At 43.9% G+C, this 23,853-nt stretch overlaps 1 protein-coding gene across 1 annotated transcript in view; it reads left to right on the top strand.

Moving 5' to 3' along the window:
• Positions 1-22,977, top strand: part of nlk2 (nemo-like kinase, type 2) — a 55,861-nt gene extending 32,884 nt beyond the window's left edge. The window contains exons 4-11 of the mRNA XM_088616021.1: positions 2,677-2,783; positions 3,549-3,634; positions 5,648-5,857; positions 7,077-7,178; positions 15,423-15,509; positions 16,924-17,122; positions 18,613-18,706; positions 20,081-22,977. Coding sequence (XP_088472147.1) covers positions 2,677-2,783; positions 3,549-3,634; positions 5,648-5,857; positions 7,077-7,178; positions 15,423-15,509; positions 16,924-17,122; positions 18,613-18,706; positions 20,081-20,135 — 940 coding nt within the window. The 3' untranslated portion in view covers positions 20,136-22,977. The remainder of the gene's footprint in view (positions 1-2,676; positions 2,784-3,548; positions 3,635-5,647; positions 5,858-7,076; positions 7,179-15,422; positions 15,510-16,923; positions 17,123-18,612; positions 18,707-20,080) is intronic.
• The last annotated feature ends 876 nt before the right edge of the window (positions 22,978-23,853 follow it).

The following is a 23,853-nucleotide window of genomic DNA, read 5'->3' as shown; positions in this document are numbered from 1 at the left end:
TCTGCCCACACGAGGGCCATTCTTTGTGTCCATTTATTTTAAAACCGCATGGTGGCTTTTCAGGGCAGTTTTTATTGTATGCAGTGCTAGTTCTAGGGGAGAAGCTTTCCAGAGCCTTATTACAGGCTGCTTGTTAATTGTTCATTTCTAAGGCTATGTATCAAAGTCGTATCAAATGCAAACTATTTGTAAGTGGTTTGCCAGTTTTCAATTCCTAAACTATTTTTGAGTATGTAAATTGGTGTGGAATAAGTAAATGGAAGGGGCTGAAACTTTGGTACAGACTTCCCCCTAACCTAGTTCTTTCCTGACTAATTTGAATATGTAAGCAAATAGCCAAAGTAGAATATTGTGCTGCTTCTCCACTGCCAGGCTGGTTAACCCCTATGTGTTGTGTTTATCGAAACACAGGCTGTTTATTTTCATTTAAAACGCCGATGACAAGACGTTCTGATGTGCCTTACAAGACACAAGAGGAGCGAGCAATTCCAGGCAAAGCAGAGTATTTCTGTTGAAATATTTGTCATCATGCCTTGGCTTTTCATTATTGCTAGCAGGGAAACACCTGGAGCTGAACCTTGAGCTGTGATTCCGATTTGTGGTGAGTGCTCGGCTGAAAGGGAGAGGAATCGCAAGCACAGTTAACTGAAGTGTTTGTGTTGTGCATTTCTTTTCTTTTTTTTTTCTGCACTTAGCAGGAAAGGTGAGTGCAGGCTGTAGCCATAGGGGAAACGGCATTTTTGTTCTGCTCGCTGCTGCTGATAGGGGAGGTGAACCTGCAGGGGGGTGGGGGGAGGTGTCTGGCTGGGATAGAGCTGTGCTTCCACTCCACTCCTGAAGAGGCCGGTTTCAGCTGCTCATCGCGTTTCTGTATGATGTGGTACCCGGCTGTTTGGCTTCCTGCAAGTCAAAGCCCTGACGCTGATGTGGTATGGGGGGAAAAAAGATCTTGCTCACTATAGCACGGCAAGGTAGTGAATGGATATCCACTGTAACCTGAACAGATGTTAAAATGTAAGGGTGATTGCTCAAGATGAGTCTGTTCCCAGTGTCACTGACATGTTCCGATGGCTGTCCAAATCTTCCCCTGAAGGATAATTTTTTCTTCACTAGTTTGTGGTTTTCCTGGTTTGTTCTTAACACCTTCACAACATAAGTTCTAATTGGAAGCACCAGAGGGACTGATAGGCAGATTATGCAGTGGTGAGAGATCGGCACCAATCAGTCTTGCTGCCAAAATGCGTTCACAGTTCAGTCTTGCTCTCAGCGGCTGTGTGCGACTGTAGCCAAGGGAATGTTCTCATTTGCTGACAGTGCAAGATGGCTGGATGGATAAAGACATTGCGACTGGAGAACAGCCGACGCTCTCTAGCTGTGCCACAGGTTATCTTTGGAGGTGTTGTCGTATTCCGAGCATGAAGAAGACTAGATCGGGAAATAGCTTCCCAAACAAATGTCCTCTCGGCATGACGGCAGCTGGGCGGGTTCTGTAATGCGTGGTTCCTTTGTCCTCTGGCATAAATGTAACCGAAAGGAAAAGGGTGTGAAAAATGGAGCAGGCTGACTTTCTAATTGCTGGAGTTGATGAGTGTTTTTATCTGTGATGTCTTGCCCAGGTACTGTATTCTGTTGCAACCTGTTAACCCAGGGGAGAAAAAAAAACATTTGCTGTTGTGATTTAAAAAAATAAAAAAATTGATTATTCAGCGTGCTTGATCATACATGTGTTCAGCAGTGATTAACTGTGAGTATTTATACAGTGGTCTTAATTTGATTTGAGTAATATTGCTAAGAAGTATATATATTTTTTAAATTTCCTTTTCTTCCTCACCCCACCTATGTTCGTACGCACAGCACTCGGGGAACCTCACCAGATCCTTTCACCAGCTAACGACATCAGGTGATGTTGCTGAACTATTCACACCAACAGAATCTTAAGATCAGTCTTTCCTATCACAAAAGATCATTTCACAAATATGTTCTATTAAGACTGATAGTTTATTATGCCTGTTCTGGTGTTGTATCAAGTTCTACACCAATTATGTTATGCTGCAGCTGCTATTCAGCCCAGTGAAATGACAGGTAGAGCCCAAGGCACAGGCCTGGCCTTATTGTGGCATCTGTCTCGTCTTCTCTTTACTAAGAGAGTGACCGTCTCCTCGCTGTAGCTTCACTGGTGGAATAACTGCTCACCTCTCGTCTGCTGTGTAGAAGGTTAAGTGTGCAGCACTTCAGTGCCTGGAGATCCTCGGGGAAGGAAGAGCGCTATATAAATGCAAAGTACCAGCGTTAACTGACCTTTTCCTGTTCTCCATCCCCCCTGAGACTGCTTGAAAGGCAGTTCTGGGCTCCTTGTGGGCACATAGATGTGATTGAAAGAAAGAGGCAGGGCCCTAATTATCAAAGCATATGATGGCCATTAATTGCTCCCTCCATTATTCTACACCTGCAGCCCGATCAGTGGAATATGTTCCGTCAAGCTGCCAGCTTTAGTGAGAGGTGCAGAGCGCTGTTCTGCTCTTCCTGGGCTCCCAGCCATGGTTTCTGCTCAGAGCTCTGCCTTTTTTTTCCTGCTTTTTCGATCCTCTAAAACAGTTCTTTGTGATTTGCGTGTAGGCTTTATTCCCCACCTTGTTTTTCTTTTAATTTTCTTCCTTGACTCTGCGCCCTGCCCAGCTACGTGGTAACCGAGCTGATGCAGAGTGACCTCCACAAGATCATCGTGTCCCCCCAGCCGCTCAGCTCTGACCACGTGAAGGTCTTTCTGTATCAGATACTGAGAGGTAAGAGCATTCACAAGCCCACCTGCTGGAACTGGATCAGATGTTGCTCGAATGTTTAATTCATTCAATCAGCCAGACTTGAAATATGAGGATTTTTCTGGGGTAACTTGAATCGCCTGAGTGTAGGTAGAAGTGCAAGATTGTTACTTTCTAGAACATTACGTTTCTTCATACCAAAACAAATGTCCCCACCAGTCTTTGACATGATTGTAGCATTTATGTTGCTGTACAGGGAGAGTGTCAGTTATCATCAGTTTTAACTAGTGGATATAATTTTTTACTTTAGCATGGACTTACATTTTTGAGTAACAAAACCACCAGATGTGATATTATACTGAAATTGAAATGGATAATGTTTTAATTTATTACTGATGTTATTTTTAAAACTACTCGCCATCATGGCAAAAACCATATGTGTGCCTCTTAAACCTTTGTTGAAGGCTCTCTTCTGATACTCAGGTGGCTTTTATTTTTGTCATACTCAGCAGCCCTTATTTATGTACCCAGTAAGCTCCTGCTTTTAACCAGATTTCCTTTATTCTGACAGAGGCCTGTATTAACCAGACTTCAGCGAGGGGAGCACATGTAGGCAGCTGGTTACGACAGGCGGGGGGGGGGGTGTGGGTTTAGCATTAAACTGCACTTGCTCACCTTTTTTTTTACAGTTTAATGTAGGATATCTCAATTTCTTAACCTACTTAACGTGTGCCTGTAGTCCTTAAAGGAGCCAGTGTGATCTGGGGTGTTTTGAATTTTATCTTGTAGGCCTGAAGTATCTTCACTCAGCTGGCATTTTGCATAGAGACATAAAACCAGGAAACCTACTTGTAAACAGCAACTGTGTCCTCAAGGTTGGTTCTTCTGCCTTTTCTTGTTCAGTCAGTGCAAGTGCTGTTCTGAGATCATAAGATCATAAGTGTGTATTCTATTTGTGCCCTCGAGAATCTAGAAATGATTTAAGCTTTTCAAATGTCCACTCTTGTTTCTCTCTTTTGTTTTGCTCATCATAGGTTCAAAAACAGTGGTTTTATTGTTACCACACTATTTCATGTTGTTACCTTACTGGAACATTTGTTCCCTGCGTAAGGCCAGATTTGATTTTTCTAGTAGCAATAAGCCCACAATCATTTTGTTTTTCCTTGGTTGAATATAGTACATATGAGGCTCAAAAGAAGGGTGTTTAAAATATCAGCAACAAGGAATCAGTGTTGCATGTCAGCTTTTGAGGAATTAGTGGACCAGTCCAGCTGGCCTCTTGACCTCTATTAGACTTTCTGTATAGCACTCTGGGTGTCAGCTGGACTGAAATCGTCTGCATGGGTTTATTCATTTTTTTTTCTTCATTTGAACACCTGGCAACGAAGCGTTAATCAGTGACAAGTACAATCTGTTTCTTTAACATAACAGCACCATAAGGTGCTTAATTGTAGTCCCAATCCGAGATTCACTTCCATGGCTAAATCACAGGGCTGTTAGAATTCGTGTTTTGGTTTCAATTACCTGGGGTCACTATTCAATCTGAACTCATCACAAATCTTTTTTTTTTTGTCAGTGTCAAATCGTAAGAAATAAGACACTTGGGTAAAAGTTAACTCAAAAATTAGTTTTTTTTTCCTGAGAGTTGTAAGCTCAGAAGATTATTTAGGCATTACATCACTTGCAGTGCAATCATCAGACTAGACAGCCAGTACATAAAGTCACTATGGTTTCACTTAATTGTGTACACAATAAAATGGAATTTAAAAGTACATGCACATTCAGATGACGTAAAGTACTTTAAAAACCTGCAGAATAATGTTGCCGTGACTGGCCGTAGCTCGACTATTTCAGACTTTGCTTTCAGCATCGAGCATCATTAGTTACGCGCCATCTATCCTCTAATGTCTCACTTGTGAAACTAGAAGGAATTAAATAGCACCCTGAGATTTGGATTCAACTTTTTTAAAAGCTTCTGCCTCAAATCGGGATGGAGCTGATCTGCTGAGATGTTGAACAAGAATCAACCAGAATCAACAAAGGTTTTTTTTTAATGCAGCTTCTTGAGCCAATACAAAGCAAGTGTGTCTTGTCATCTTTTGGCAAGCCTTTTTTTTTCTTATGTATGATAGAGCGGGCATAAAAGTAGTAGGATGATAAATCTTGCGGTCATGCACCTTCTCAGTTTTTAGCCTACTCATCTCCCTTTTTTGGGAGGCCTGTCTGTGGGTGTCCCTGCTCTCCTGTATGAAGAGATATCAAGCACCCTGGAAGAGTCTTGAAGATGCATCATCATGTGGTCGACTCATCTTCACATTTGTGATCTTCTTAACGCTTGATTCCACACTTTAAATTTGTATGGTTTTTGACTGGGGCTCACATTACCATTCATGGTTATGTTGTAGAACAAAATTATTTTGTACAAGGCTCCCATATATCATATCCATAACTGATCAAGCCAAATGAAAGCTTTGACATGAAAAATGTAAATGTATTATAGTTTATACCCCTAGGAGTGTGCTGCTTCTGCTGCAGTGCATCTCTCTTATTGTTGGTTGCCCTTTTGATCTGAATTATAAAATGACTGCATTGTACCTCTTGGCACATTTGTAATGTGCTTTATTGAAACCACAGTGAAATGAATGGTTTTTATAATAGCTTTTCAATAGAAATGTGTGATTATTTGTGTCAATCTCAATTTATAATCCAGATTGACTTTTTAAAAATATTGTATATTTTACTGCTTAACTAAGCATGGAGTAAAAAAGAATGGCATTGTAAAATCTGCGTTTTCAAATGTGTGTTTGGGCGAGAAGGATATGGACGGCAACATTGTGTTGCCCTTGATCCCGAGTTTTTTAACACTGTCTCTGGGTTTGCCTGCGTAGATCTGCGACTTTGGCCTGGCGAGAGTGGAGGAGCCCGACGAATCTCGGCACATGACGCAAGAAGTGGTAACTCAGTATTACCGCGCGCCAGAGATCCTCATGGGCAGCCGGCACTACTCCAACGCCATCGACATCTGGTCTGTGGGCTGCATCTTCGCCGAGCTGCTGGGGCGCAGGATCCTGTTCCAGGCGCAGAGCCCCATTCAGCAGGTGAGGCTGTGCAGCTCCGGGTGACATCGGGGGGCCAGAGTAATGTAATGTTGCTTTATTGGCCCTATACAATTTCTTGCATAAGGAATTCATCTTTTCGCATACCCCAGCTTGCTCTCCATGAGACACACAGACAGGCAGAGAAGCTTGGGGTCAGAGCGCAGGGTCAGTCATTGTACAGCGCCCCTGGAGCAGCTGGGGTTAAGGGCCTTGCTCAAGGGCCCAACGGAGTAGGATTCCTCTGCCGGCTGCGGGATTTGAACCGGCAACCTTCCAGTCACAAGCACAGATCCTTAGCCACAGAGCCACCTCTCCGCCCAGAGTGGAGGCCATGATGCATGCAGGGCCGCTTGGAGCCTGCTTTGATCCTGAAGCTTCCCCCTTGCTTCCTAACAGCCCCCTCTCCCATCCCTGCTAATGTCTCTCATTTGTTCTGCCGGTTGATAAAACCGTTTTTTTTTAACTATTAAACCGTGCATCCAGCGCCTATGTGCCCTTGATAGGTGTGACGTCTCGTTCTCCTCCTCCTCTCCTCCCAGCCTCGTCTTTGATGCGGGGGGGATTTTCAGGGAAGGAAGCCCTCTCTTCTATTTATATCGCAGAGGCTCAGCCGGGGAAGTGTTGGACACGCTTTTCAGAGACTCACTCAGCATATTGTGAAACAAATGTGCCGTGGCTCATTTTTTTGTCCAGCCAAAAATGAGAATTAACGAGATTTGTCACGCAAATTTTCCAGCCAAAGCCTTGAAATTATACTGTATTTTTACTCGGAGATTGACTGTATTAATTTTGCAATGGGCCCATTCTTCACGGCAGCATGTCTTCAGCAGTATATCTATAGTGTAGCAAGAGCAAGACCCAAGATCTTTGTAGCAGCATATTTTGCTCTGCGTGATGTGTTATTTTCTTGAGTTTGTCACAGGCAGATTTCATGTGGGTGGGATGAGACACTTATTATGTTTATTTTCTAGCAATGTTGATTTTTGAAAGCATTTACTAATTGTTTATATGTCACCAATGCGCAACGGGGACCGAGTACATTATATGTGAGGCTTCATGGGTATGTGGTTAAACGTTTGGTCTGTAGATGTTCTGTAGTGATTTGGCTTTTAAATTTCTTTTGAAATAATGAAATCCAGAACCAGATTCCCTTTCGGGAGTGCGGGTGAGTGAGCACATGGCAGTGGGGCCTTCCTGATCCTATGTCTTTGCTTTCCAGTTGGATCTGATCACAGACCTGCTTGGAACGCCATCTCTGGAAGCCATGAGAACTGCGTGTGAAGGGGCCAAGGCTCATATCCTCAGGGGACCCCATAAACAGGTAAATACTGTCAGCAGCAAATTGCAGCACATGGTCAGCAGCTGTGCCTGCCTTAGATTCCTTTCCAAAGCAGGGGAGGCTTTCTAAAAAGAAGGAACTTGTCTGGCTTGGTGCAGCTCAGCTGTGGAAAGGACAGCTAATTAGGTTGTTTTTCAGCTTATCTGTATTTGTTTTGTATTTGCTTTTCTTCTCCTCGGCCGGGGATTTCTGATGTAAACTAGAAATACAGCTAAATCTGAATGCAACACATTGCGTGACTAGTCGTGACTGTTCCGAACTGTCCATTGTTCCCCATTGGAGAAAATAATAAAGGTGTTTAAAAAGCAGCACAAAGAGCACAGTGAGCAAGCAGCAGCTTGATTCCTGTCCAAATGGTGCTTTGGACGGAGTCTGCTGTCCTTCGGCGTCTTAATGAGCGTCAGTGGTCTACCCGGTATCCAGGGTTTCATCGCACTCAGAGTGAAGCTTTTGCACCGCAATGCAAGATGCTGCTGGTGTGATGTCTTAATTAAAACCCTAATTGATTTGTCTACGTGGATTCAACCTTAATGAAGTAGAGGAATGGTTCCACATTTTTTGTTTCACTTATTACGCATTTGAAATCCCTAAATGATATACGTCCGAGATACGACATGTTTTCCCACTTATGTCAAAACAAAAATCACCCTAATTGTTATGTCTGGGATACTTAATTTGGTGGCATTTGGGTTTCCAGTGAATAGATGCATTTCTAAAGATAAGCTGCTGTATTCACATTGCTAGTGCGAGGTGCTGTGGAGGCTGCTCGTTACGTTGGGCTTGGCTCTTGTGATGGTCTTGGTTTTCTTTCTTCCTGTTTATAAACAGCGGAGTGTATCAGCTGATCGCTTTGTCAGGGTGCTCTGCAGGGCCGGACACCCGACCTCAAAGGTCAAGCTTGTCTGTATGTAAACGATGTGTAAGCACTGTGGTTAGAGCTACTGACGCGCATTGATTGTGCTAAAGCTGTTCCTCTTCCCATACTGAAAGAGTCTCTGCGTCAGTCGGGTCGGAGTGGCAGTCTTCCTCTGTGGGCCCCATGGCTGCACAGCAAATTAATTCTGCCCGTTCATATCTCGCCCCCGGCCCCTTGAAATGGGTCTCCCTTCCTGCTAGTGACTTTTGGCCGACCTTGCAGTTCCCTCCCCACGAAGCCATTTGGAAGCAGGATATTTTAATCGGATCTTATTGACAGGCGTGGAGACGTGACACTGGTGAGGACAGGATACACTGACTGCAGGGGTGTAGGGTTAGGGGAGAAGCAGGGAGTTTGTATTACTAGTACGAAGTGTTAAAGGGCTTCTACAAATGAGGGAGTACAGTTTGGAATTGTCACAATTTGATATTGCATGTGGTGATCTAAAATGTGATTTCTGAAACTAGAAATGGAAAATCTCGTTTTTTGCCTGCTGGCGAAACAACATGGACATTGGATCTGATCACATGGCATCAAACTGAAATTTCAGGAGGGAAAAAACGGGTTGGCATTTTCTTATTCAGTTACTGATATTTGTTATATTTATTGCATCTTTTTCACAGGGTTACCTTTGACATGTAGATCAACATAAACGAAAGATCACTGTGTATATTCCCAATGTCCTGTGGCTGGGTCGTATGCCCAGGGACTAATGTACAGTCGTGTCAAACACTAGGAGCACTGAAGGGTTAACAGAGTGCAGTGTGGAAGGAAGGCGTCTTGTAGATGAAAGTGGAATAATCAGAGTCTGCAGCTGCCTAGGCACAGCTTATCAGCTTCTTTTTAAAGGTAAAGAGAAGAGCAGGTTGAGAAAGAGAGGTAGGACACAGGAGAGCTCGGGGGAGTGCCTGGGATTTCAGGAATTGAGTTAGGTGCGTGTAAACAAGAGGAACAGCCAGGGAAAGTTCAAGGCTTAAACACTAGTTCCGTCCTCATGAGACGGGTCTGCGAGATGAAGAAAAAGAGGAATAAAAAAAAGATGAGAGCAGCCCAGTTCTGGACTTTAAAGATACTGATTTCTGTCTCCCGCTGGGGACCTCATTACCTTTTTAATTTTGAAATGCATTTAAACATAAGTCTCAGAGAGGGACCTTTTTGTCTCAAATATTTTGAGCTTGTCTGAATCCCCAGAATAGCTCGTTCCTTCCCTCTGATCGGAGAGCGGGGCTCTGGTGCAGATTGAGGTCTGGATGTGAAGGTTGCGCTGCTCTGAAGCAGGTGGATTTCTTTTTTCCTTTTTATATAAATTAACATTAAATGTGCTGAAATTCTTTACAATGGCGAATACTCTATTAAACGTAGTGTGAGAAGTGGTCTGGCTTTTTTGTTCTTAGCTCTGTTATTGCTCTCTCCCCTTCATGCTCCTACAGCCAATGGATGCTTGGGCCTGACACTCCCCAGATCCCACTGTAGTTTTTTTCCATGCCTCCTCATGACCCTTTTGTCTCCTGTTTTAAACAGCGGTGTAAGGAGACATTTGTGCCAAGCCGTGAAAATCGGCTCCACTAATTGTCCCTGAGCCCGGACCTATTTGATTATTTCCCAATTGAGTCTTTATGCAGTGGCGCAAGTGGCTTAGCATTAATGCATTGAGCCTTTATAGAAGCATTTGTGTTTAAACCCCCTGTCATTGAATGTCATGATCTGGGGGCCTTGGGTCTCCAGATTGTCAGAGGAGACTTGGGTTTGTGGTCTTCATGTGCTTTTCCCCCAGAAAAGCCAAACAGTCAAGGTTCTCTGTAGATGGGCTGTTTTATTTACGATGCCTGTGGGGTTCTCTTTGTTATCCTGTTCAGCACAGCAGCAGGTAAAAATAATAAATTAGTTGGTTTTATTTGGTTAAAGGCACTTTTGTCTAGATGCATCACAGTAGATATTTCTGTATTTTCAGTTTTGCACAGATTTCTGAATTTCAAGATTGGCATCTGGCTTTTTGATTTTGAATCACGCAGCACATAGAGGTGATTTCTGTCACTCACTGCCTTTTCCTTCTTCCTCTGTCAGCTGCTATTTAAATCACAGCTGTCAGCTTTTTTCCGATCAAGTTTCCATCCATCAGTACAGGTATCTGTGCTGATTAACGCTGTGTGCAGGGTTAAGTGCTCTTACTGGTGCTCCTTGTTTACTGCTGTTTTCTTGCTGCGAAAGCTTCTTGTTACTGTTAGTCGCACTGTCTTGATGTAATGTAGTCACAGGTAAATAGGTTAGTGTCATTTTTAGACTTTATGCATTCATTCATTTAGTATTGTGTACACTGATTAAAGCCTTATCTTTTATAACTGTCATTTTGAAGGTTATTGAACAAAGAAGTAGCAAATATTTAGGGTGAGATGAGAGTGTTGAGCAGAGGTGCCTATACTTGTAAACACCATAAACGGGGTAAGAAAGATTTTAACTTTATTTTATGAAGCTGATTAGCTAATGAGTTACAGTTACTGTTCCATGTGTATAGTGTGTCCGTTCTGCTACGAATTACTTTCCTCCTCCGTCTGCATGTGAAGATATTTACTGACTTGCTTTGCAGAGTCCCTTCTGTTAATTAAAACCCAGATCTTCTGCAGACTGCTTCTGCGCCTTCTTGTAGAGCGAAAGTCGGCTTCATCTGTTCCAGCTGGTGGGACATGATCTGTGTTTGAAGAGGTAGTAGCAGTTGTGTTGCGCTCGGTGGAGTAAAAGCTCCTGGAAAGATTCCCCGGATGCCATCGCTGCTGCTGATTTATTCTTCCACCTTCATCCTCGTTAGCGTGGTGCAGCTTCTGGTTTGAGTCGGGCCCCGCGGGGCTGCGCTCGCCTCCTCTCCTGCTCTTCAGGCTGGCGAGCAAAGTCTCGCATCAGAGCTAAGCACAGGACAGATGGCTGCTCCCTGCTAGCAGCTGAAATAAGAACTCTGTGAGTGAGTGTCCCTGATTGTTTCTCTCTCTGGTAGTAACTGTGCGTGGGGCAGAGATAGTTGTACATCAACGTGTGGATCTGATGGTGTTCATGAAGAGGAGTGCGAGGCTAGAGTATCACTCGGTAATCATCACTTCATTAACTCCTTCGTAAAAGTACTTGCTTGTTTACACTGTATCAGGTCTCGACAACACGGCATCCTCAGTCTAATAGAAAGACCAGCTGTTGGCTGTTTCGCGTTGATGGTAATTTTGGTCAAAATGAGAGAGAGCCTTCAGCTTCCTGATGCAGAATATCAACCTTCACTGACCAGGTTGGCCGAATTGGAAAAATTAGAAGAATTAGGTCTGTGAACTTAGGTTTGCCAGAACATGGTCTTTAGTAAATTCAGTAAAACCTTTTTGTTGGCAAACTCCTGCTAAATAAACTGCAGCATAAAAAAATGCTGTCAAGTTTGTAAGCCCAGTGCCAATCAGAGTAGGAGTTTAAAAACTGTAAAAAATCGCCAGCTCTCTGGGCTTATTTATGTGGAAAGGACATGAGACACGTGCAGGAAGTGTAGAACTGTTGTCTTGTCTGTATGGTTGTGCTGATTTTGAATAGTTTTCCTCTCGGGTAGCTTCTTCCACTCTGCTCATTGCTGTGAAGTGTGCTGTGCTTACTGCATGCACCGACTGTATGAAAGAACACTCATGAGGCTTTTACAGCATTTCATCGTCCTTATTATGAGTCAGATGAAGGTTTCACATAAACGTCATTTAGAGATGTTCTGCAGGGTATTAGTGCAGTTAGTGTTATGTGATGTGCTGGTGCAGAATTACTGCAGTGTCTCAACCTTGGCAGTGACCACTAATCATCAGCATTGGTTCAGGGGAGGCATTGTAATTAAAATGCCTTGGGAGTACAAGTTTACCTGTTCATTCGTGTGCAGTTTACTCTTATCTAGTCTGCGTTAGATGATATTGCCCATCAGTGCTTTTAAAGGATGTCTTTTCTATTTGTGTTTTTGCTAAACATGTTTACAGAAAGCAATTAAATTACACTTGCTAGTGACTGTGTTGAACTGTGCCCCAGCCGTGCTGTGCAGCTCAGAAGAGCAGTGGGAACTGTAGATTGTGAGGGTGGGATCAAGGGTGCTGTCTGTGCGAGGATCACCATAGGCTGTCATTAGTTTCTGGCTAAACAGGATGCCCTTGTGTAGATTTGCTGTACATGTACTTAAGCTGCTTTGCCTAGAAATGAATGCCAACTGCTTCTTGGTTTTGGCTTCTGAGTTTTCTGTGCTGACGGAGGTGTACAGAGTGGCTGACCAGGTTCTGCTTCACTTTGTGCAAGAGATCTGCTGTCTCGCACTGCTCGGGGGTTTGACGTCGCTCTTCTCATGCGTCATATTTACTTGCGATGCTCTTGACTTGGTTTTGAAATGAATTGGCTAGTTGTGGGGTTTGCATGGCTGCCGAGTTCCACCAGGAAAGTGTAAGCTGCCACCAGGGCGTAAGCTGGTTTGTAAAAGCACACTGATGTTCCCATTACCAAGCGCAAGAGTCAGGTTGTTTCCATGGAATTTACAATGTTAGCACAGACCTGCACTAGATAACAGGCATACACACAAATGCGTCCCCACCCCAGTCTGCCTTGGTTTCAGTCACACTGGTCCATGTGAGGAATTCAGTCGTGAGAAAGATCTGGGCTGGAGGTGTGGAGTCCTCCCCTGCGGCTCTCATCCTCCTGGAGCTGAAGATCGCACGTGTGACTCATTGCGCTTCAGAAGGAGCGTGCAAGCACATGGTGACAGGTTTGGCAGAAATGTGCTCTGTGGTTAAGTAATCATTACACTGAGGTTTCCTCAGCAGGACTAGCTGATAAAAAAAAAAGCACACACCCAATGAAGAATTAGAAGGCGCTCAGTCCTGCCTGGCATCCTTCCTTTGTTAGGTCTCGTTCGTTTTGAAAGCTGCTCGTTCCGGGGTTTTTTTTTTTTGCTGAGCAACGAGAGCTGGCTGCTTCCGTCATCGAGGCAGGGTGCGAGGGCCGAAGCCTTCTCCCCTGTTGTATCTAGGTCAGACCTAGAACACCGCACAGGAAACTGAGCCTGGCTGTCGAGATAGACCTGCACAGCACAGCAGCGTCACTCACTTCCTCAAGGGGCTCAGGTCAGGAGCTGTAGCTGCACTGCTTGACCGAAAGAAAAGAAAATTAATCTGCGTTTTCTTCGGAGTGTTTCTAGGAAGGAAAGAACGGAGAACTGTCATTTCTGCATTATGGAATTCTGGATGAATCAATATCCAGTTGAGGTTTCGTGTTTCCTCTTCCACATATATGTCAATACAAGGCATTAAAAAGCTGTAACAAGTGATCCACAATTTTTAAATTTTTCTTTCAGATGTGTAGTTCCCGTAACAGGCGTATCGTCTGGTTACGCGATATAGATCAGCCTGTTCCTCCAGACGTGCAGAATTACTCTGTATGACCTCCCGTAAGTGACTGATCTGGACCAGGTTTAAGCGCTCATCCTGGGGTATGCTTGAATTGATCTCCGTAGAAGGGGTGTCTCAGAATGCCAATGGCTATTTTAAAAATAACATTCATAATTTAATAAGTGGTTTGAACAACACAATAGCTCAATCTATAAGCTCTGAAAGAAAAAAAAAGAGAAATGAAGTGATCTTGACATTAATGGGCAGTGGACTGTTGACTTCCTTGTGGAAACATGCTCTTTCCTTCTAAAAGCATAAAATTTGACTTTTTTGGCAAGTTGTAAAGAAATGACTTGAACGCTAAAAGCTCAGCACAGATGTATGATTAACCAACAGCATTTTCTGCTGCTTGTCTGGACACATCCATGCTGAGGTCTAATGACCAGATGTTCATCTGTGAGGTTTGGTCATTTCCACCTCGTAATTTACTTGTTCAAAACTATGTACATGGTCAGCGGCAGGCACTGGAGGTTTATTGTACTTGCTAGACACAGTAAACTACCCTGAAGGATCATCCACTTTTGACCTGTGCAATTATTAATCCTTGCTTTAACACAGCAGTTCTTCCCACATTTTTCCATCAACGCAGTGTCTGTCGGTTCCCATAAATGAAGACTTGATACTGATCTTCTCTGGATCCTCACCCACCTGTCCACTTCCCCCTGTATTCCAAGCATGATGCAACACTGGTGCAGGGCATATTGGCAACAGGCTGGCCCTGCTATTCCCTGGTGGCTCCTGCAGGAAGTGGAAACAGTGCCTTTGCTGTGCTGGAGCCACATTGCGGGCATGTAAAGGTTGTGAATGAGGTGGCACATGCTGCCTGGAAAAGCGCTTATGGCAGGAGTGAGCAGTAATGAGGGAAAGCTGCAGCACAGAGAACGGTAATGATGGGCTCCAGTGTCAATGTGATTCAGCTCTTGGCCTTTCTGGTTTTCAAAAGACGTATTTTGTTTCCTTTGATGCAACCACATCCACGCTGCTTGGTGCGGGGAGCCGGTCCCTCGATCCGTGCGCACGGATTTCAAAGCAGGTTCACTCCTTAATACCATACAAGTGGGCTTCCTGTGGGTGATCTGAGAGTGCTGCTCTCTTCCTCAAAAGCTCGTATCCTAGACGAAGTTGCTTCCAGCGCCGCTTGCGGATTCCGAACACAATTCTGTGTCCTGTTTTAGAATAAACAGGCTCTGCGTGCCAGATACGGTCTATCTACAAGCCAGTCTCTCCTTCCTGAGTCATCACGAGCATAATTCTTATCTGCTCCATCAGGACGGGCGGCTCTTCCTCTCCTTCATCTGTCTGGAGAGAAGGCCGCCTGCTAATGCAGGGTTAATGTGCATTAGTGCTCCTGCATGTGCGGTGCAGTGGTGTTGCACTGGCTGAGAGATGCTTCCTCTTTGCAGTGTGAAAGCAAAAGAGAAAGGCCTCAACAAAATGCCGTTTTGTGGGTGGGACCCACTTGCCTTATCTGTTACAGATATTCTGTTTAGGCTGCTTCTGATGGCCATGGATCCCCATACAGGGCTGTTTTGTGTTCTTGTGATCTTTATGATGGGGAACAGGTGCTTTTGAAATGAGTTTTTGCAGTGAAAGGAGGAGGGTTGGAGTGGGGTCAGTTATCATCCTCTGACATCTTTCCATCTAAAAAGCTTTCTCCACACACACACACACACACACACAGATTGCTTATGACTTTTTCAAAAGATTAAAAAGGTTTTTAAATTCAGCTCAGTTGTAAGTGAACATTGTTATATCTTTAAACAATTTCTCATCCGTATGCGTGTGTGTGTGTGTATATATATATAGTTTTTTTGGGGGATTAGGGGTTCAGGTCATGGTGGTGTTCCTGGGTGGCTGATGCACTGTGTTCTGTCTTTGCAGCCATCTCTTCCTGTCCTGTACACTCTGTCAAGCCAGGCCACGCATGAAGCCGTTCACCTCCTGTGCAGGATGCTGGTCTTTGATCCGGTGAGTGAGAGCCTTTCAGTCGTGAGGGTGTAGCTTGATGCTGGACTCCACTCTTGAAATACGGGCTCGGGATTGAAACTGGAGTGGATGGCAGCCATGTAACAGCTGGCTCATTTCAGTTCAGGAGCAGCTGGTCTCTTCGGAACCTGGGCTTGGTTTGCCTTCACAGCACCCAGTCCACGTGCTGACTAGACTCGAACCTGCTTCATTGGAAGACTGGCCCCTTGACACTGGGGTCTGTGCAACTGGGGGGTGGTTGGTTAAATGCTTTTTGAAAACTCCAGAAAAGTGACGGCACAGTTGCAGATTTGAGCCCTGTTATGATTTTTTTTTAACAGATCAACTTAAAACCCCAAAATGTAATTGGATTCATTCCTCCCCCAGGTGTCCACAGTATGTGTGCACGCAAATGGCTGTTTGATTCTTTCTTTATGACCCCAAATCACTGTCAGGGCCTGTTCTCTGCAGTCATGTCAGTGTATTACCAACACCCCCACCAGATGCCTGGCCTGTGTCCTGTTTCTGCAAAGCACACTGCTCGGACGCTCTATTGTGTAGTGGAAGTGCAAACGGTCTTCTGTGCTCTTGCAGCACTTTGTTCCTCTTTCTGTTTCTGTGTGTGTCTTTTTGGCAGGGAGGGAGGGGGGTTCCTGCCTCACTAAGTGAACTAGAAACTGCTGATGCAAGTGACTCAAAGGGTTTCAAATGTAGTGGCCATTGTTTTGTGTTAAAAAATACCGTTCGAGATAAATCGCCAAAAGATTTATGGAGCGTGTCTGTTATTACAATGAGCTTTGTTCTCCCGGACTTGGGCAGAAATAAAGCCTCAGGCCTCCAGAACAAAAATGGTAAAATATATTCCACTTTTTATGTGATTAATATGTTATAGTTGACAGATATTTATAGATTCCCTTTGTGCACAGTTTTGTACCTAGATGGATACATATCGCAGTACACAGAGGAAACAATCAAAATCTTCAATTTCAGAAGACTGAACAAAACAGCACAATGCACACTGGTGCAGGCTTCTTCCTGTTTCTCCCTGACAGATGCAGCAATAAAATTGCTCAGCTGGGACTGTCGGAGCTCCTCCTTCTGGTCACTTCACAGCCCTGCAGGGCCTGTTGGCTTTTGGGGGAGAAAACAGGGCGATTTTTTTCCATGGTTTGGTTCCCACAGCTCCCCCTAGTGGACCTGCAGTGTTTGTGCTACATGAGGCAACCTCATTCAGGTGCGATACCTGAAAGGCACCTGCTTAGTCCTCTGCAGAAGGGGGAAGTAAAGGCTTTTTGTATAGTTTGAAATTGTTTTGCCCCCCTGATTTGAAGACTTTATTTTCCACTTGAATGAGATTTGGTAATGCGTGAAATGATGGATTTGGTTGCTGATCTGAGCGCTGTTGTGGTCTGTCCAGTCGAAGCGCATCTCGGCGAAGGACGCTCTGGCTCACCCCTACCTGGACGAGGGCCGGCTGCGCTACCACACCTGCATGTGCAAGTGCTGCTACACCACCTCCTCCGGTCGCGTCTACACCAGCGACTTCGAGCCCGTCACCAACCCCAAGTTCGACGACGGCTTCGAGAAGAACCTCTCCTCTGTGCGGCAGGTCAAAGGTGAGCCACGCGGGTCTGCAGCTGTGCCCCAGAGGCCCCAGACTGTCCACTGTCATGTTCTTTCAGTCTGGAGCAGGACAGACATCTGTGGCTTTTGAGCTGATCTGGACACCCTCAGCCTTTTATAACTAGCAGCTATATTACCCTGCAGCTCACAGCTGGCAGCCCACTGAAGCCCAGCAGGTGTGAGCCTGGCCAGTATCTGGATGGAAGACTTAGAAAAGCTAAGGTTTCTGCTAGAAGAAGTATTAGAGAGACAGTAGGGGGCGCTCACCCTGCGGTCTGTGTGGGTGCTAATGCCCCAGTATAGTGACGGGGACACTATACTGTAAAAAGGCACCGTCCTTCAGATGAGATAAAACCGAGGTCCTGACTCTCTGTGGTCATTAAAAATCCCAGGGTGTTTCTCGAAAAGAGTAGGGGTGTTACCCCAGTGTCCTGGCCAAATTTCCCCCTGGCCCTTACCAATCATGACCTCCTAATAATCCCCATCTCTGAACTGGCTTCATCACTCTGCTCTCCTTCCCACTGAGAGCTGGTGTGTGGGGAGAGTACTGGGGCATCATCCAGGTGGGGCTGCAAACTGGGGCTCCCCATTACCTGTAAAGTGCTTTGAATGGAGTGTCCAGAAAAATGCTATATAAGTGTGAGGAATTATTAATTATTATTATTTTACCTCAGATTTTCTCTGACTTGCTCAAAGGGAGTGCTTGCTGCTCCACTGGGCAAAGAGTAATATTTCATTTCCAGGTGAAGGTGGCAGGGGTTGATGTGTCCTTGTTCTGCTCTCCTGCGTTCAAGTCCTATACAAGGCTTCTTTTGAAGATGAATTGTGAGGCTGAGCACTATTACTGTACCGTGCAATGCTCACACACTCAGTCCTGTTGGTTCTTGGTGTTAATGACCAGGTTTCCATGTTTCTTACAAGTCTTAGTTCAGTGAACTCCCAGCTCAACTTCAAAATGAAGGGAACAGAAATACTGACTTCCAGAGAGAAAAATAACTCAATGAAGCCTTGCTGATCATGAAGTAGAAATATTAAACCATCCATCAGCTTTTAACACTTTTTGTGACCTTTCTGCATAAATCCTTGGGCGAACTGCTTCACACTCTCTCGTCTCCTGGCTGTGGAGTCACTCCCTGCACACTGTGATGTTGTCTCTGTCCACCCTCCCCCACCCCAGACTGCAAGTCATCTGTCCTTTAACTACTGCAGCTGGGCTTTGCATCCTCACTTTGTCCCTCTGCTCTCCATGCTTTTCCAGAGCTTATTCAGACAGTGAGTCATTGTGAAGCATCTCCAGACTGTGCTATTTTAAGTCAAGCAAAAAATCCAGTAAATGACGGTTGCGTAAGAATTAAAAATGGATTTACACCATGCCATGCTGCCATCTGCATGATAGACAACAGCCGCCCCAAGTGCCAGAGAACACTGGGTGTGTCAGCAGACGATTGATTAACCATGCTGTCCTGCTCCTTGTTTCCGACAGAGATCATTCACCAGTTCATACTGGAGCAGCAGAAAGGGAACCGCGTGCCACTCTGCATCAACCCACAGTCTGCTGCTTTTAAAAGCTTTATCAGGTACAGTTCCCCTGGCTTGGCTCCACAGTATGCATGCCAGAGTCCAGGGCTCTCAGGCCCAATCGCTGGGGGACCTGGTGCCTTTGGTGAAGTCAATTAATTAACCTAATTATTAATTTTATGCATTAGACATATATAGGACCTTTCTTGAAGTCGGTTACAATTAATTACACAAGGCATTCCATCACCAAAGGTACACCTGCTTATAAATGACCAAAGAGCCTGGTTAGAAGTGTTATAGTTATGAGGATAATTAACTAAGTGAGAATGTGAGGTGGAACAAAAACTAGAAAACTCGAGGACCTCTGGGAATCGAGTTTGAGACCCCTGCTTTAGTTCTACTTGCACACAGTCCTGGCTCGACAAATTTAATTACGTTTGTGATTGACAGCATTAGGGTGTTTTATGAACGAACTGATGCCGTATGGCTTTGACTTCTCTTAGAAGTGGTCAAACTGACCCAGAATACCCTCTCTGAAGTCTACAGGTATCTGAATCGGTGACACTGGGTTACAGCTGCAATTACTAAACCCAAACATTTCATGAGCTTTGCACTGTAGTCTTAAAAGGGAACTGCAGTCTCAGTTTCTCAGATGGATTCGGTAACCAAATAAATTCATTGACGTTAGAGAAAAAGTTGTACAAATTCTGAATTGAGCACAAAATTGGGAGATTTGTGGAAGTTGTTACTGTAAGTCGCCATGTTGCAAACGTGCATTTGAGATCCCAAGAACTGCGACGCAGATAAGCACAGGTTGTGCAGCAAATATTTCACTGCAGTGATGTTCCAACGAGACCTGCATGCTGAGTTAACAAGTAGTATTTGTCGGCAAAACCATCTCAAAATCGTGAGCAATGTTTCTATTGGATTAAAAGAGATGTAAAGAAGCAGGCTTGTGAATACAATGTAATAAGGTCACCAAACGTATTGTTGCCTTGTTCTGAATCGCGGAACGGTGCTTACATACCTGGAACTCTTGTCTATTTTGACAAGATACTTTTGGCAAGACAGTTCTAACCCCGAAATATAAAAATAGCGTTGCAGTTCCCCTTTCAGGTTGGTGCAACAGTAACCCTTCCTGAAAATGAGAGAGGGTTGGATGCCCTCCGCATCGGACAATCTTCTCGGCAGAATTCAGTTTTAGGGGCTCCTGGAGCCCCGTACCTAAGCAACAACACGCAACCAGGAGAGACGGGGGATGTGGTCAGCTAATGGACCTGATGCATGCCCAGTCCCTGAGGGCAGAAATAATAATAAGGCCAGTTAATGTCCTTCTCAATCTGGATATCCCAAATCATAGTAACGTACCAGGTATGCACCTCATAAACGCAGGCTCTGATTGATTAATAAAAGGGGGTGCCGTTTCTCCACAGTTCCACAGTGGCCCAGCCCTCCGAGATGCCCCCGTCTCCGCTGGTGTGGGAGTAACTGTGGAAGGACGCCTGACTACTGAAGAGTCATCATTACAACGTAGCATTTCACTGGAGTCTAGGACTAGAGATTTTGGATTGTTTTTATCATGTGTGTACTGTAATTTTACTAATGAAGTTTTAAAAGATCAACCACTGCTGATTGGGATGAGGGGGTCAGCGAACGTTGCTGTGTTTTGTGTACAGATAAAGGTAAATTTAGTCTGTATACACACACTCATACGCTGGGGCACACAGTGATGTTTAAATAGTGTGGCATCCATTGTCGAGGTCTTGAGTGCATTTTTGGAGCCGTTTAGAAATCATTTTAAAACCACTTATAACGCAATGGAAATCTTAAAAATAACACTGTAATAACCCCGAGATTAGGTCATTCAGTTTCTTCTGCTTGTGAAAGCAGTGAATAGCAGTACTACACACTTGCCTGGTTTTTATTGGGGTGACAGGAGTGAAATACAATAACTGTTGTCTCAATAGTCTACAGTGTGAAGGTAGAGAAGTTTTTATTTACAGCTACACAGTAATTCTAAGAAATAATCATCAGTGCCAATATGCACATTTTAGCCTCCGTAATCAGAATGCAAAAAGAGCTGTACAGTAAACGCTTTCAGAATGCATTCAGGTCTCCCGGGTGCATCAGTATTTTGGGGTGTCACTGTGTCCGACAGGTTTGAAGAGGGTGGTTGTTCCAATAGTATTGTTTTGCCTAATTAAAGGAAGTAAGTTTTTAACAACTGCTGCACATAATGTTTGTGCCAGTTGCCAGCTTTTAATGTTGTGGCTCAGATCTCAACACTGCCCTGCCTTTGGATCCATGAGGCGGACTCTTCCAGCAGGGTAGACCCAGCGCTTCGGATTTCTGCCGGACTTCTTCTGCAAGTCATTCGTGGGACTGGTGCCCGATCCCCACCACCCGCGTCGGACGGCCTTCAGGCCCACGTGGACCTTCTCCTGTTGGCACGAGCCAGAGAGACGCCTGGGGGCGAGGCTGAGTGTGTACAGATCTCATTCTTTTCCAAGCATTTTGTCCTCCACAAGAACAGTCATTTGGGGGGAATCGGGGGTGTCTGGGGAAAGGGGTGATCTGACTGAGCCGACGGGGGAGAACTAGCAAAGCGGCCCTGGGTCTCTAGACCCTCTGCAGAGCATAGTTTTTGAGGCACCACCGGCAGGGCAGTGCAGTTGTATGGGTATTTATAACTATATCTATATCTGTTTGACTGATGTTTATATACATATAGATATAGACGGATTTAAGCATACACTGATGGTAGCGAATCAAACCAAAAGAATTAACTTGTATTTAAAACTAAACGGAAAGTAATTTTAAAAGGTAGAGGAGTAGAGTGTTGCTGAGCCATTCCTTTTAAATTATATATATATTAAATTATATATATAATTCTCAACTTGACTGAAGGCAAAAGACATTCGTGTGACCAATGGTGTCAGCAGGTGGCAGACACTGGCACTATAGTGTCACTCGTCTTAGAAATCACATTTCTTTTTTTTCTTCTTCATAGAATTGTAGCAGTGGTGTTTGCTGTTGGTGGGGAAACACAAATGTCAGTGAGTAGAGTGAGATTGGGTTTATTTATGTCTAGCAGAAGTAGACTTCAGTTCCCTTCCTAGTGCTTAGACAATTTCATACGTACCCGCTACACCTACTGAGAGACCCTCTAAATAAAACTATTTAATATATTTTTAGAGTTTTTTTTATTTCTTAACATTCTATGGCATGCATTCTCATGATCCACAGAATATAATATGTAAATAAGTTAATAATGGATAGATTTAAATAAAAAAAATAAAAAAACAAAAAAATACAATCCTTAAACAGTACTGCTGTATAGAAGGTGGATTTAGCCTGCACATTTTTTAGGGCTGTGAATTTAATTTTATTTTTGTGACTTTTTTTTCTTCCCTGCACTGGACAGTGTAAAAAAAAATAAAAGAAAAAACAAAACAAAAAACATAAAACCAATTATGTTAATTGTCTTGTGTCCTTACAACAGAACTGTGGAAGTGTGTATCACAGTAGATACAAGCGTTTTTTATTTTGGTTTGCTTTATAATATTTTATTACTATTTTTAATTTCTCCTGCTTTAGAAAAACACTGAACTATTGTGTGTATATGTATATAATGGACTCACATTGTTGGTCTCTACCTCCTGGGCTTTAATAACTTGGTTGTTTACCTCCACGTTTTTAATTTTTTTTGTGGAGATTTAAAACTTGAATGTCCCTTCCAGCTTTTATATTTAAGAGAATTTTTTTTTTCCTTTTCTCACCTGTACAAAGACTCTTATTGGATTAAAACAAAACAAAAAAATCTAAACCATTGGGTTACTGTGTAGAAAATACAGGCGAAACCTACCCAGAGCTGGTCATGGATTCTGGACTGTTAGAAGTTCATGCATAGTTGTTTAGGGGTGACCTTTGACCCTTGTGTGACCTGAATAGGAGACTGGGTGAAGAGCTATTCGTAGGGATTTTAAACTTGAATGAAGTACAACAAAGTTAATCACACAAGATGGGTGCTGGGAAAGAGACTAACTGTATACTATGAATTGTGTTGGAGGAAATGGAACTGGTACTTGTGCTATTGAAGGTTTTTTACAAAATATTTGAAGTTTATACCAAGAAGTAATTTAAAACTGAAAACAAATCCTGCTTGCTTCAGGAACTGAAGATGAAAAATGTTGGGAAATGACAGTGCAATACCAGCGAAGGAACTTGGTTTGTTACTGTTGTGGCAAAAAATGGCAGGTCACGTTCTTAAAAACAATGTAGAATTGAAGTACAGTGGTGAAAACTCATTAAATGTGACATTTAAAAAAAAGTTTGTGGTGGTGATTTTCTTTGATCATTCTCATGCAGATTTATACACTGTCACAACTGTCAACCTTGGTCTGTCTTGTTTCAAAGAGATTAGAAATGGACATAAGACTTTGTCAGAGTGCCAGGCTGGAGGAATGGGAATAAAGTAAGAGGAAAGAGACTGTGCCTGTGTGTCTTCTCCCCTGGCTCATGTACACCTCAATCACAATCAATACCTGCACAGTGCTCAGCCAGAGGCCAGAATTTAAAGGATAGTCAGTTTCTACCCCCCCCCCCTTCCAGCAGAAGATTGACTAGCCAGACAGTTACTGCTGTTGTGGTTAATTGCTACTTATTCACACACACACCCCCTCCCCCCCCACCCAAGAGAAGAGGATGAGGCTCCACTCTTTAACTTCTCATTCCTTCCAGCCTACATCAATGCACAGTTCCAGGGAAGGATTTCTAACATACATTTTGTAGAGGCTGGCTGGCTCACAGGAAATCAATTTCATTGATGTAACTTACATACAGTAAGTCTAAAATACAGTAAATTTTAAATGGTAAGGGTACACTTAATGGCAAATTTTAAAATCAACCTGTGCTACTATGTGCATCTAACTTGCATATCAGTGCCTCTGCCTTTGTATGATTTAAACTGTGACCATGAACTATTGCAATGAGCTTTTGTAGTCAAATGGCACCCTCCAGTGCCCAGTCATGTGAATATGTAAAAATCTAAACTATAACTGGTTGTTGGGAAAAATGCTTTTACCACAGGAGCAGTACAACCATCACGATGTCCTTAGTCAAGGGTGTTGGCCTAAATAAACAGTTAACTGACCCAAAAACACCTCTGCTCCCCACCCAGAGAGTCCACTCCAATCACATTCCTAAC

Source organism: Lepisosteus platostomus, chromosome 22, assembly GCF_059453375.1.
Source record: "Lepisosteus platostomus isolate fLepPlt1 chromosome 22, fLepPlt1.hap1, whole genome shotgun sequence".
NCBI lineage: Eukaryota > Metazoa > Chordata > Actinopteri > Semionotiformes > Lepisosteidae > Lepisosteus > Lepisosteus platostomus.
This window is presented reverse-complemented; position numbering and strand designations above follow the sequence as displayed.